The sequence below is a fragment of the Ixodes scapularis genome, unplaced genomic scaffold (assembly GCF_016920785.2).
Source record: "Ixodes scapularis isolate PalLabHiFi unplaced genomic scaffold, ASM1692078v2 PGA_scaffold9__187_contigs__length_104089568, whole genome shotgun sequence".
Taxonomy (NCBI): domain Eukaryota; kingdom Metazoa; phylum Arthropoda; class Arachnida; order Ixodida; family Ixodidae; genus Ixodes; species Ixodes scapularis.
In genome coordinates this window covers 23,520,007-23,532,967 of record NW_024609884.1, presented here as the reverse complement: position 1 = coordinate 23,532,967, position 12,961 = coordinate 23,520,007, and the positions used below count along the sequence as shown (strand labels likewise).

The 12,961-nt window shown below is 46.1% G+C and overlaps 1 protein-coding gene across 1 annotated transcript; it reads right to left on the bottom strand.

Moving 5' to 3' along the window:
* Positions 1 to 727: 727 nt before the first annotated feature.
* Positions 728 to 11,586, bottom strand: LOC8023768. Its single transcript, XM_002402933.5, has 2 exons — positions 11,381 to 11,586; positions 728 to 1,831 (listed from the first exon to the last, which is right to left on the bottom strand). The coding sequence occupies exons 1-2, from the start codon at positions 11,387 to 11,389 to the stop codon at positions 1,385 to 1,387; spliced, it is 456 nt and encodes a 151-aa protein (XP_002402977.1). The 5' UTR covers positions 11,390 to 11,586; the 3' UTR covers positions 728 to 1,384.
* Positions 11,587 to 12,961: the final 1,375 nt, after the last annotated feature.

Here is a 12,961-nt window from a genome sequence, read left to right as displayed (position 1 = left end):
TGTGGCTAACGAAGTGTTATGCCGAATTAGTGTTTAATCGAGCCGCCCTGGCCTCTCGCTTCCTCCAGCTATCCAGTACATGCTTAGTGGCGCTCTCTCGAGCCGTCGACACGGAGTGCGGCAGCCGTGAGCGCTCGCTGAGCTCACTACCCCTCCTCTATACTCTGTTTCATACTTAGCGTGCAACGTTGTCAAAACTACTGGCGCGAGCGTGGGGCTTGATCCCGTTGATAATTTGCACAAATTCTCGCGCAAACAAAACCATAGATGAAGCCACGCGCTCGCGCCAGTAGCTTTGACAGCGTTGCACGCTAATTATGAAACAGAGTATAGTTTACGGCCACTCAAGCCAGGACCAAGGACGTCATGAAGGAGGGTATTTTTTTGCTTGTTTTGTAATTTTAATTTGCCTATAACATTTAAAATAAATCAAAATTCGTGAAAAGTTCCACTAAGTTACTACGTTCACTGCGCTCGGGTTCGGTGCAAATTAAAAACCAGTCAAAAAGTCGTTGCAGGGCCCCTTTAGGGTAAAACGAAGTATAGTTCTACGCAGGCACTGCAAAGAACGACCTCGAATGCGGTGTCCAGTGAATACCCTCCATAAGGAAGTAGAAGGAAGAGAAATCTCACGTATTAGTCAACACGAGTGGTATGCTTCTCTTAGAACAAGATTTCCTTGGCTCCAAGCGCGTCTGAGAGAATAAAAAATAAAGACACGTGCGCGACAAATTAAGACCGGTTTATTGTGCTTGTAACAAACTCGTAAGCCCTCCGAAAGGACAAGCCCAGTTTTGAGGATAAACTGCCAAACAGAAACGAAGAACGCAAAAGACACTGTTAGCTCCGCAAGGAAATATTTTTAATAGTTGACGATGTGCAAGTACACCGAACAAAACAAAACAAATTATGAAATAACAACCGACGCCGCTTTGAGATTCCCGCTGTACATATCACAAATCCAGTATGTCTTCACAAAACAAATGAAGCGGCGTCTGAGAGATCTTTGGACCGCAGTCAATCCACGGATGCGTCCCATGAGCAGAGTTAAAGCTGAGTTAACCGAAACTGATTAAATATTCAGGAAACGTGTGCGTGTCTTCTTTCTGGAACAGGTCGCATTGTGGGGAGGCACAGCACAGGTGATCATAATTTCCTTCCATGTATAGATAGAAGGTTGAGGGGAGGCAAGGGAAGATCGTTGTGGTATAGTAGAACCGTGGACAGTGTGATTTTGTTTTGCATGTATACGACCATGAGGGCTCTCAGGCAAGTTACAAGACACCAGAAGGTCAAGCGATGATCGGAATGGGAGCTGGGAGTTCAGAAGTGCCCCGCTTGTCTCAGTTTCGGGTGCCCGAGTGAAGGCTACCGAGAGCTACGCTTAGTAGCGCCCGCCACGACGAGCAGCGCCGCCGAAGCCGGGCAGGTTGCCGAATCCCGGCAGGTTGCCGAAGCCGGGCAGATTTCCGAAGCCGGACCTGCCAGCGAGGAAGTCATCGTCCAGTCCGGCGCTGAAGTCGGTCGGGTTGGGCATGGGTCCGAAGTTGAAAGACGGAGGGGGTCCCTTCAGCTTGCTGTCCTTGGCATCGATGAAGCGGCGTTTTCCGTCCCTCCCGACCTCGTAGTGGCGGTCGATGTTGGTGCCGGCGCTGTCCACGTAGCCCATGCGGCCGGTGATGATGCCGTCGTCGTTGTTCTCCTGGTTGAAATGACTGTGGCCCCAGGAGCTGCTCTCCATGTGCGTGGTCGAGCCGTCCGGGTTCTTGATGGTACGGCGCTCCACGATCTGAGCGGTGGCGACCGCAACCAGTGCGGCGAGGGCAAGGAGCTGCAACGACAGGGCATCGTTAGTCAGACTATTCTGAGCGAGGAAGTGCCAATCGCATCAATACTTATCGTCATACAAGATAGAGTACAAGACAACGTTTCTCCCAGACCTCGACGAATACAGGGAAAAGCATCAATGCCATTCCTTGTAACTCATGTAATCGACACGTGTGCGTGCCCGATGCTGGCTACACTTTAAATTCATAGCGCGGTACTTAGCTGCTGCGAGTTTCAATATCAGCGAGGAAATGAATGAATGAAGTGACGCTGCTTCAGAAAATTGATTCAAAGTAGGTTAGTACGGGCGGCAAGATCATGATAAACAACGTCTTAGGTAGAACGCAAAAAAAGAAAACAAAAAAAAAGAAAAAAAAAGAAGAAAAACAACCGCATCTCCACGTGGTGAATGATGTTGGTTGGGGCGAAGCTCTGGTGGTGCTTGCCTGCGCAGGCGCTGAGCCGCAGCATGCCGAGCCTTTCGTTCGTTTTCATCCGTGTCACGCTGCGGTCAAACGCTCAAATGCGTATATAACCACGTTCCATACCACACATTCTCTTTCTGACATGGATGAAAACGAACGAAAGGCTCGGCATGCTGCGGCTCACCGTCTACGCAGACAAGCACCACCACAGCTTCGCCCCAATCAACATCATTCACCACGTGGAGATGCGGTTTTTTTTTTTGCCCTGCACGAGCATAGGAGCAGTGCTCACGTGCTCGTGAGCACGTGAGCGCGTGAGCTCACGAGCAGGAGCACGTGCACCCGACGGCGGACGGACATACGGACATGGCTAGCCCCTAAGGAGCTTCGCGCCTAAAACTTTGCTATATTTTAAGATCACAATGAAATAACAGAATCTTCATAACTAAAAAAAAAGTTAACTTCTGTAATCACAATTTGGGCTAAATTAGGAGAATATGTTAAATGCGCCATGATGCTAATACAAACTACACAATCCCTGATGGTTAAATATGGCAACATCATCAATTCCATCTTGTATTATCCTGTATCGAAATCGTAAGAAGCTAAAAATAACTTTATATTTTCCAATCAGAAACATTAACTAGTCGAAAGCGGGCAACACCAAAACATTGCGCAAGGAAGACTACCCCACAGCACAGAGAACGCCTTAGATTAATTCTGGGAGGTACAACCTAAAACGCTTACGCACGAATGAAAATAAAAAGAAAATACAGCTTGCAATGCAGAGGTGAACATAGATGGTCAGATAGAATAATTTGATAAAGCTCAACGTCGTCTATTTTTTTCTTCGTATTTGTGACGCCGCGTAATTGACGTCTACAGCTGCGCAGTAATTTGGGAAAGACACGAGTATTGGCAAACAGAGTCGCTTGCTGTTCTGGGTGTCCGTTCGTAAAGAGATTACTCAGTCGAGCGGAATGGTAAGCAGGAAAAACTAAGAGCGGCAGGATAACTTTGGCAGCAGACAGGTACACGTGGCAACACAAAGGCCCCGAAGTGACGCCAGAGAGAACCAAAGGAAGCAACAGAAATGTGACGCAGGCCGGATCCAATTATCGCGCAAGGGGCGGCGGTTACGAAATCGCTGCCGCGTTGCGGGCGCTTCCTCGAAGCTCTATCTCCTTCGCCCACCACCTTTCTCATCAATTCGTAATGGAACGGAGTAACCCGAGTCCCAACCCGAGCGGGAAAGGGGCCCGGAAGGGGCCACGGTCAGACGTGCGGAGAGAGGACGAAGCAGCTATTAAAAAATAGGTTGGAGGTAGGATTCGGGTTCTGTCTGTTTTCTTCTACCACGACAAAAGAGTCAACCAAGGACGGCGGTTTCCGGCGGCGTAGCAGCTCAAGAATAGTGAAACGCGACTCCAATCGCACTCGCTTCCTCACCAAAAGTAGCGGACTCCGGTGCGTCAACACCCGGCGTGCTTAAAAAAAGAAACAGCAGAAACTTCCTGACATAACGGAGCAAAACCATTAGGATAGTTACTTTGAATCGCGAACAATTTGCGCGAGGAGACGATTACCGAAACGGTGAAACGGCCAGAGTCGTAATCGAGGGGAAACACATCGGGTTGCAAACTGCCTCGCAAACGGGAAGTCCGCCGTATTTTCTAGGAAGTTGGAAGGTTACGGACGTTGAAAGGCGCCCTTGTGTTTCTGCGCATTCGAAGCCAATACGACTAGAGGGGGCTGGTGGAAGGCGTTGCACTGCAGGCGCGGGTGAGCAGAGTCCTTGACAGGGCCGCGTACAGTCTTTCAAGGAAATGTTCGGTTTATGTTCCGTTTATCAAAGCATGCAATGCGCGTATAGAATGATTCGTCTTCCCCTCCCTGCCTCTGGAAGGAATCCCGATGCTCTCGAGATAGTTCGTCGAGACTTCATAAGTTGAGAAAACTACCTAGAGGACAACCATAGTGAGAAAGCAAAATCTTCGTCCGAAAGGAAATGATAACCCCTTAGTGTTGTTTATTTCCAGGCCCCATCTCCAATTTTTTGCTATAGAGCCGTAAGATCGTTATATGTTTTGAGAGTGTGCACAATGTTTTTTCTCACCGAATCGCATACGGTTAATCAGAGAACAAATACATGGGCTGAGAGAGATAACAGTATAGTTGGATGTTGGCATGTAATGCTTTTCCTAGGTTGTCAGGGGCCTTATCAAGAAAATATCTTGGTACAGAGCAATGAGGGAAGACGACGGCCGGTTCAAAACACGGTGTGGTCGCAATCAAACGAGGCGCGTGAATTCTACAGGTGCGACTGCCGTGTTCTGTTCCCACACAGAACCTCGGAAAGCAGGAATACTTTACATTAAAAAAAAACAAAAAAACAACAACCTAACATTATAGAGATAGGTTAAGCGTTCGAAAGATCCCTCTGGTTCTCTCTCTCTCTCAATACTCTTATTCTGAAATTGGAATATAATTCCGATGGCTCAATGCAAAGCACGAAATCACAAAGCTCCAGTATAAGATATTCGTGCACCGTACCCTTTCACAAAATATAAATAAAAATAGATTAAAAGAAAACATCTGGGTGATAAGCGATACCATACGTCCGGGCTCTTGTTGTACAGCCTGTAGCTTCGCAGATCAGTTTCACGGTTGTAGCCACTTTACCCAATATATTTCTCACGCGAATGTGCCAAAACCTAACAGCGATGATCTTCCGTAAATCTCGAACTCGCTACCATAATAATTTTATAGAGAAAGAAATCACAGGGAACAATCAGGGGAGCTGTTTATAGAGAATATTGAGTACATAGGCGTTGGACCTCTGGCGTTCTAACTGAACAATTTATCACTGCCTCCGTAAAAAGTATGACTTAAAAAAAGATGGAAAAAAGAAAAAAAAAGAAAGACAGATAACAAGAGCCAGGTTGTCGGCCTTATTGGACCGACTATCTAGCCAGCGACATAATTTCCAGGAAACAACGAGGTACATGGCACATCACCGACGACCAGACATCCTGAGAGGATGTTCAAAACAGGACATCCTCGATGAGACGACGGAACGAAGCTGAATCGAAAGCGATCTTATCTTGGTAGGACTCCACGTCTGTCTGTATCCTGCCTGATCACCAGTGAAGCAAAATTCTGGAGTAATATAAAAGCTATTCGTAGAAAGGATTGAAAAAAAAAAATCGTTCGATTCCTTGCGTCCCCATTTATGCTGCAATGGCCTCGTTGAAAACAACCGGAGCATACGTTTCAAGGTTTGCTAGTGAAGCAGGAAAGATCCTCGAAATGAACGAGGTTCAAAACTCGGGAGTTTTTTTTACGACACCTCGATCGGGAACGGTACTCAAGAAAACGACATGCATTAATAAAATAATCATAACAAACAAAAACGTCCGAAATCATGAGAACACGACCCTTTTCAGAAAAAAAAAAAAAGAGAAAATACCAGAGCGAGTGAGGACAGTTGTACAAAACGACTTGGCAGATTAAAGGGACATCGACATGTCATCAAGACGAAAAAAGAAGCAGCATCTTCCTCTTGCAATTTTCGTGCCGTAACGTACAGCACTAGACGAGAGGCGTTTAGCCAATAGTCGGACAAGCAGCCCTCTGGTGACTGCCGGAGCTCGTCGTCGGCGCGCTTTCACGTGTGTCTTCCCATTGCCTAAGCAATGCGATTGACTTTGGGGCGCTGTTGCGCCGCGGCGCCTCTGTGGAACATGGGCTTTTTATAGCGCAGTCGTAATGTCCGAGTGCAATGTCCAATTTCTAGATGAGGAGCACGAGCGGGGTTTTAACAACCAGTAGGGATGATAGATTAATACGGAACGAGCATTTCAGAGGGATTACAACAGCCACTGCGCCACTGAAAAGGAGATATTTCTTTGTCATAGAACGCGATGCTCGAAGAGTGCATTTGTACTGCGGGTAGCACGTATGCACCTGTAAAAAAAAAATATCAAGGGCAAATAAATGCTAACACATTTATTTCCACTTGGCGAAGAACCACTTAGAAGTTAAAGAAACACTGAAAGGCGTCTTGGCCAACCAGGAAGTAAATGCAACGCCAAATCTACCAGACTGCTCGTAACCTTGGGGCAGTTCGACTTATCTTTCGAGTAGGTTGTATGGCAGGGTGTCTTTAGCCCCGACCATCTTGCTTCCTTCTTACTCGAATCCCTCTTAAAGGTTCCAAGCGAGATATGCCTTTATCAGGACCCTTCGAACACCGATGTCTGCGGCCTCGCGGGCGGTGGCATACAATGCAACAGACCTCATTTCTGCGAACTTCCTTCCCAGATAAACGGAGCACCAAGGAAATTTCCCCAGAGTGCGGCTAGAGGAATTGCAGCGGCCGAGCTTGGAGCGCGCATCGCTAATATATAATAAGCGAAAAGCCCCCTAAAGCATTATATTATCCCGACATCGGTACTAAACAAATCTGACTCACTAATTATAAAAAAAACTTGTATACGGGTACTGGATACTCTACAAATTTATCGATATGTCTAACTTCGAGATACCACGCTGGAGCGAACAGGTCCCATCGTAGGAACTCTCAGTAAGTTAAAGATAACAGACGTTTAACAAATTATTGTAAACGACTGATAGGAATTTCCCGATTATTCGTTTACTGTAATTTTCATTACCAAATAGGTTCCTACAAAGCGGATTATTGACAGCTTGTAGAACATTCGTGGAATACGGTCAGGTGACGCTACTCTCAAATCAGTACAATGAAACCATGTGGTGGGCGCGTCTGCTGATAAGAAAGTTACCGAATTCACTTTTGGAAGGTTATTATTACAGGTACTAAGCCCGAGCTGAAGCGGCCTTGAAAACACCGACATACAGGCATTCTAATGAAGTCACTTAGGCGGCCACGACCAGCGCAGAGGAAAAAAAAACAACAAAAACAGCAACAGCAGTGAGACGTTTAATAACTACTTAGCGCGAATACGTGGGTAGTGATACTGCTACACGACCTTGAGACGTAGCATCCTTTGCCACACGGGGCGAATTTTACGGCAAGACAGGTCTCACTTGCCCCACAACGAGCCTGGAACCCCGACTAGTCTGTGCCACGCCACGCACATAAGTGCCCCTACCACTCGTAAACAAATTTAAACAAAGACAAGAAAGCTTCCACGGCACGTCTGGGAGCCATTAGACGAGCCAAGCAAATCCAGACGACTCACTGACTGTTCGGCAAACCTGCTGTTCCGGTCCGGATCTCCTGAGCGAGCGCGAATTCGGCCGACGACCCTGGGCGAGAGTTTTGCCCCTCTGCGCGTCGCGCTGGGGTTTTTTCCCGAGCAATTTGCCACGCACCGGTGGCCGCCTTTTCGGTGGGCCTGCCCAAGGTCACAGTGCCTCAGAGACACCAACTCAGGGAGCCTCCGTGAACACAATCGACCGGGAAAGCCCGAACGCTACGTCCGCTGCGTCTCTTGTTTGTTATTGTTATGGGGTTCGGATATCCGTTAACTTATAAACTTTTTATAAGTTTTATAAAACTTATAAAAAAAGCAATTTCAACTGAAGAGCAGCATTAGAAAGGGTGCGTGGGGGATACTTTTTTATAATTTCAGTAATCTCAGTTGGTGGCCACGGTGATTTCCATTCTTAAAGCTGTTGCTCATTATGTCACTGACCCTAATGTCATTTAGCCGGTTGGTCCGACGTGTGCACGGTGGCACAAGGCCGCCACAACGCAAGCTATTTGTTATTATATACCTTTCCTTCTGACTTAACGGGACATAAAAGGGGGAGGGGAGAGGCAAGCTTTGCAGGGAGCCGCGAGCCGCAATCGAGCCCGCGAAGAGCCGCTCGCATGCGGCTCGCAAGCCGCGGTGTGGCCACCTTTGTCATAGACTATAATATAGTTGAACTAGGAGGAGGGAACTGACATAGAGTGAAACTCGCCTAAGTAAAGCACGAACAATTACGTATATGGAAATGCTTTGATCTAGTTATATATTTTTTGTTACTCTGGGTAGCGTTGACGACCGTACTCCGTAACGCTAGCATATAAAATAGTTACAATTGAAATCTCAACGATGCTGCAACTGTCTGAGCTAGAGAGTCCAGCTTTGAATGAGCCGGCAATCTCTTACACTTTAAAAAAAAGCCCGTGCGTCTGCTCTCCCGCAAAACACTCGGAGAGCCAATCACCGCAGCTTACGTAGGTGGTTCAGCGAATGACGACGCTGAAATATATGCTTAGACCAACAAACGCAGTCCGAGTTGTGACATGAAGCAATGCGAAACGTCACGCTTGCATTACTTAATGTCACAACTCAGACTGCGTTTTTTGGTCTAAACATGTGTTTCGGCATCGTCATTCGCTGAGCTACCTCCTTAAGCGGCGCTGATTGGCTCTCCAAGTGTTTTGCGGGAAAGTAGACGCACGGGCACTTTTTTTAGAGTATAGGCGTACTCAAATATAGGTAATCAGTAATGTCCTGGAAGAGGGTGCCGCCAATTTAGCCGAGCGTATAATAGTCGCTGTCTCGTGGAAATGTAAAGAAAAAAAAGCAGACGTGACCGCTACGGTTAATGAAGATATCGCGCTGCACGGCGCGGTAACTCTGTAGGGTGCCCGTGCGAATATACACAAGAATAGGATTATAATTAGAAAATAGGTATCATGATAATAATGCCTGTACGGTGCCGCATTTGTGGTTATTCGCCAAATTGAAGCCATGTGAAATGGTCTGCAATGACCATTTCACGACGCTTTTAATCTATGAAGCTTTTAAAAGCGCCTTAAATTGTCTCAACATCAACCAATGCTTGTTATGTTTTCCCACGTGTTATGTTTTGTTTCAATTTACATGTAACCACTTTCCCCTGAGAGTAAAATACGTCCTGAGGGTAAATAAAATAGCTAAATATAGTCATGAACAATTTTTTTTCTACTCTCAACACAACCAGCAATATTCGTTTGCTGATCTGTTTTCTTTTATCAACATGTTTTCGTTTTGGATTTGCATTTCTATTCCTCTAATGCAAGATTTTTTTTCCGGTGTGTGTGTTTTTAATTCTTTTTTTATTCACTTTGTTGTTATTATTTTGTCCTGATTGATGCTTACACTGAATGTACCCCCCCCCCCCCCCCTTTCATGTAATGCCCTTAATTGGGCCTTTAAGGTACCGTGAATAAATAATGGCTTTACTGTGCATGGAGCCCTAAAATTATAGGAAATTAGCAGGGATGTGACACCAATAGAGGCCAAACAGTAATGATACTTAACACCCTAAAACAAGGGTGAAAAAAAGGAGAACTCAAATACAAACTTCGTGATTCTACAGTAGTTCTTTTTTTTTTAAATTTTGCATGTGTTAGGTGGTAGGTACTGTTTTTCAACCAGCTTTCGCACGTTTCCTCACTGCTTGGAGAAAAAGAAAATACTCTCTATTATCGTATGGTCCCTAGAAACGGATTTTGTGCGGAGCGTCGAAGAGCCCGTAGTTAGAGAGCGTGTTCATAACGCGCTCATTACACTACGCGATCTCAAATTGTGTAGGGGCTATACGGAGTCCCATTACGAGTTCCTAAATAAGGAGATCGTGAAATTCGAGTTTTCTTTGCTTGCACTACTTAATTTTTGGCAAGCGCAAGACAAGCATTTGGCTACACAATTCTGCGATCTGGAGCAAGCGATCTGAACTAATGACCGGGGAACAGGGTTTATCACATCATCAAACAAGAAAGTTCTCTACGAAGAGAGTTGAAAAGCAGAATGTATCTGCTTAACAAAATGTTATTGATTTTTGTTTTTCTTCCCTTTAACACAAATGAGCACGGCTATCGATGATTACGAGAATTTTAATGTGATCATTTAATGAGGAGCTCGAGAAACTTCTGCAATGAATGTGGTGCTTTTTGCCCCCTCCAAAATTTCAACGCTGAGGGAGCATGAATGTTATTAAAAAAATGTGAGTCTAGTAACAGATATGCAAAGGGATTTTCCAGTTGAGATGGCGTTTCATGAACAAAGTACTATGAAAATGCAAACAAACTCTACGAAACGGAATTTCGAGCCTTAGCAGAAACATAACGCAAAAACAAAACGCCCGTGTACGTTGCGGTGTGTGTAATATGTACATTCTTATAACCGTCAAACTGCTCTATTTTGTTTTGTAGTGCGAAGTGAGACACTTGCGTTCACTGGTGTACACTAATTAGTTGAATAATTTTTTCGCGAGTGAGCAAGACATTTTGCAACCAAGGAACACGTCACTGGCATTTCACATCCGAGGTTAAGAGTGAAACCCCAAGGACCAGTTCCTTAATGCAGTCGTGTCAGAGAGTGGGGAATACACGAACGGGGGCTATAGGCGAGTAATACTTTTTTTTTTAATTGCTATGTTCTCGGTGGGCGACGTCTCGCAGAAATCAAGGTAAACAATACATAGACCAGAGACGCATTTTCGGGACTTGTAACACGAATAACCATTATTTCCAAGTAATGGAAATAATGGTTATACCGAGACGATGTTAAGAACCAGAAAAGTTTTGTAACCGTTCAATCTTTAGAAGCAGGAATTCCAAATATTCAAAACTCGTTCCGAGGCCTGTCACAACAAACTGTACTATTAAAAAAAAAATATCTACATTTAGAAAGGAAATAAGAACTGAGAAGGCGTTGCGGGGAGAACGTTGACAAGAACGGCTCATGTGTAAGTTTAAGCCTACATCCTTTTGGGACACAGCTAGCAGAAAAATAACAAGCACAGGGCACACGGAATGTAAACTGTATTCAAGCTAAAAAAAGTACGGTTCAGTAAAGTGCGAGCCTGGAGTCGAAGAACAAACACACACGTTGTCGTAATTGTTATTCAGCTCCCGACCCGGACTATGTGCTCTTTTTTTTTTTTTTTTTTTTTACGCTGCCAGCAAACTTTGACAGACACGCCCCGCGCAAGCAGTCATCCAGGGAAATTGCTTGACGCGACAGCGTTTACCAAACAAGCCGCGTGTTCACACAGGCGAAACGCCAGGCAAGCGGCCCGCTCAGAAATGTCGCCAAGCGTCAAGCAGTCCCCCATTGCGACAACACCGCGTGAACGAGATGTACAGAATCTTGAGAAGTACTCACCAGCTTCATGTTGCTGGGATTGTAGTAGAGCGTCGCTCGCCGGTGGACAAAGGAGTCGCCTTTTCGAATGCACAGGCAGGGAGAAAGCTGTGCGTGTCTGTGTCGAACTTGAAAAACTTGGGACAGCGTTCAAGGTCCTAGACTGCGTCGTTTTATACCGGTTACCGATGCCTCACGAGACGGAAGGAGAAAGGGCACAAAGGGGCTCTGGCGAGAAGGAGCTCGAGAGAGGGGCGAGGGGTTTTCCCGATCCCTCTCCGCTTCGCGGCTTCCCTGGAAGAGAAAGCACCCGCGCACTTGGCCTCGTCAGCGCGTTCAGGGGTGCGGCGGGAGAGGATAGCTCGGTCTGCGTTGAGCTGGCCGCCACGCAATAATGCCAAAGCAAACGAACAAAGAAATAACATACACCGCTTAAAGTGGGCAGGTGCACGTGACGCGATGCGCCGCAGAGAGGATGTCTTTCTTTGTCTTTTGCGTTCCGTCGTATAAGCTTGCAAGAAGCTTAAAGCTGTTTCTGGCACGCGTCTCTTTTGATGTCTGTGTATGTTGCGTGTTTCGATGACTTCAGCTTGTTTCTCCTCTCAGTGTGTCGCTCGAAAGGGGAAAATCGAGGTGCAGGCACGAGGGAGTGAGTGAGCATGTCAGAGTAGGATCGGAGAGGCTGAACCCAAAATGGACGTTGAGACGAGACAGAGAGAAAGGGCATTTGAGACGAGGCGTCAGAACGAGGGTGACACGGGACGCGTCGTTTCTCGGGTCACGATTCGGTTGAAATCGAGTTACCTATGCGCAACGTCAAGCTGGAAATGCGGGGAGCACCGGCTCACGGATTTCCCCTCGGCGCTGCCCCCATCCGTCACAGGACGGCCAGTCGGTTCCCCGTCCACTGCCATGTGGGGAAGACAACACGTCACTGTACGACTCAGTTTGTTCTTCGTGTCTATTAGGGGGAAAAAGAAATTTAAAAAAAATGGTCATTTCCAGGGAAAAATAAAAAGGTGCGCGACGGGATCGTGTTCTTTGGTGGTTATAATGGACGTTTTTGAGCTCAAAAAGTTTCGTTGACTTGTATCGTGTCCACTCATGCGGCGCGTTCAAGCTTGCTTGCGGAGAAAATAGAAATGTGGTAATTAGGGACCCTGCTGCGAGGACGATGTTTGATTTTTTGAATTACGTCAGATCAGACGCTAAGACAGACCATCGCGCGGCTTTCGTGTTCAACGTCAGAGAACTTAAAGAGAAAAAAAAAATCGCCTGTCGCCTGACGAAATATTCGAGAGTAATTTCTTTTGAGTTCCACGTTTCATGTTTGAGACGGCGATAGGCCTCGTGAAATGGGAGTCTCTTTGTTTTTGTGTTATACAGAGGTGAAGTTTCTGCCGTGGTTTCTAAAAAGCAAAACTCCGATACCGGAAGCGTATCAGAGAGGGCAAGCAATTGGCAGGGTGTTTGTGGCCATTTGCATCCACTAGTTATATCTTTTAGGATGAAGGGCTCGCTTACCTTGCACGGACCGTTTATTTTTTTTATATGTTTAACTTTTTCACCTGCTAGCAATGTTTTCTTTCTTTTTTTTTTGTC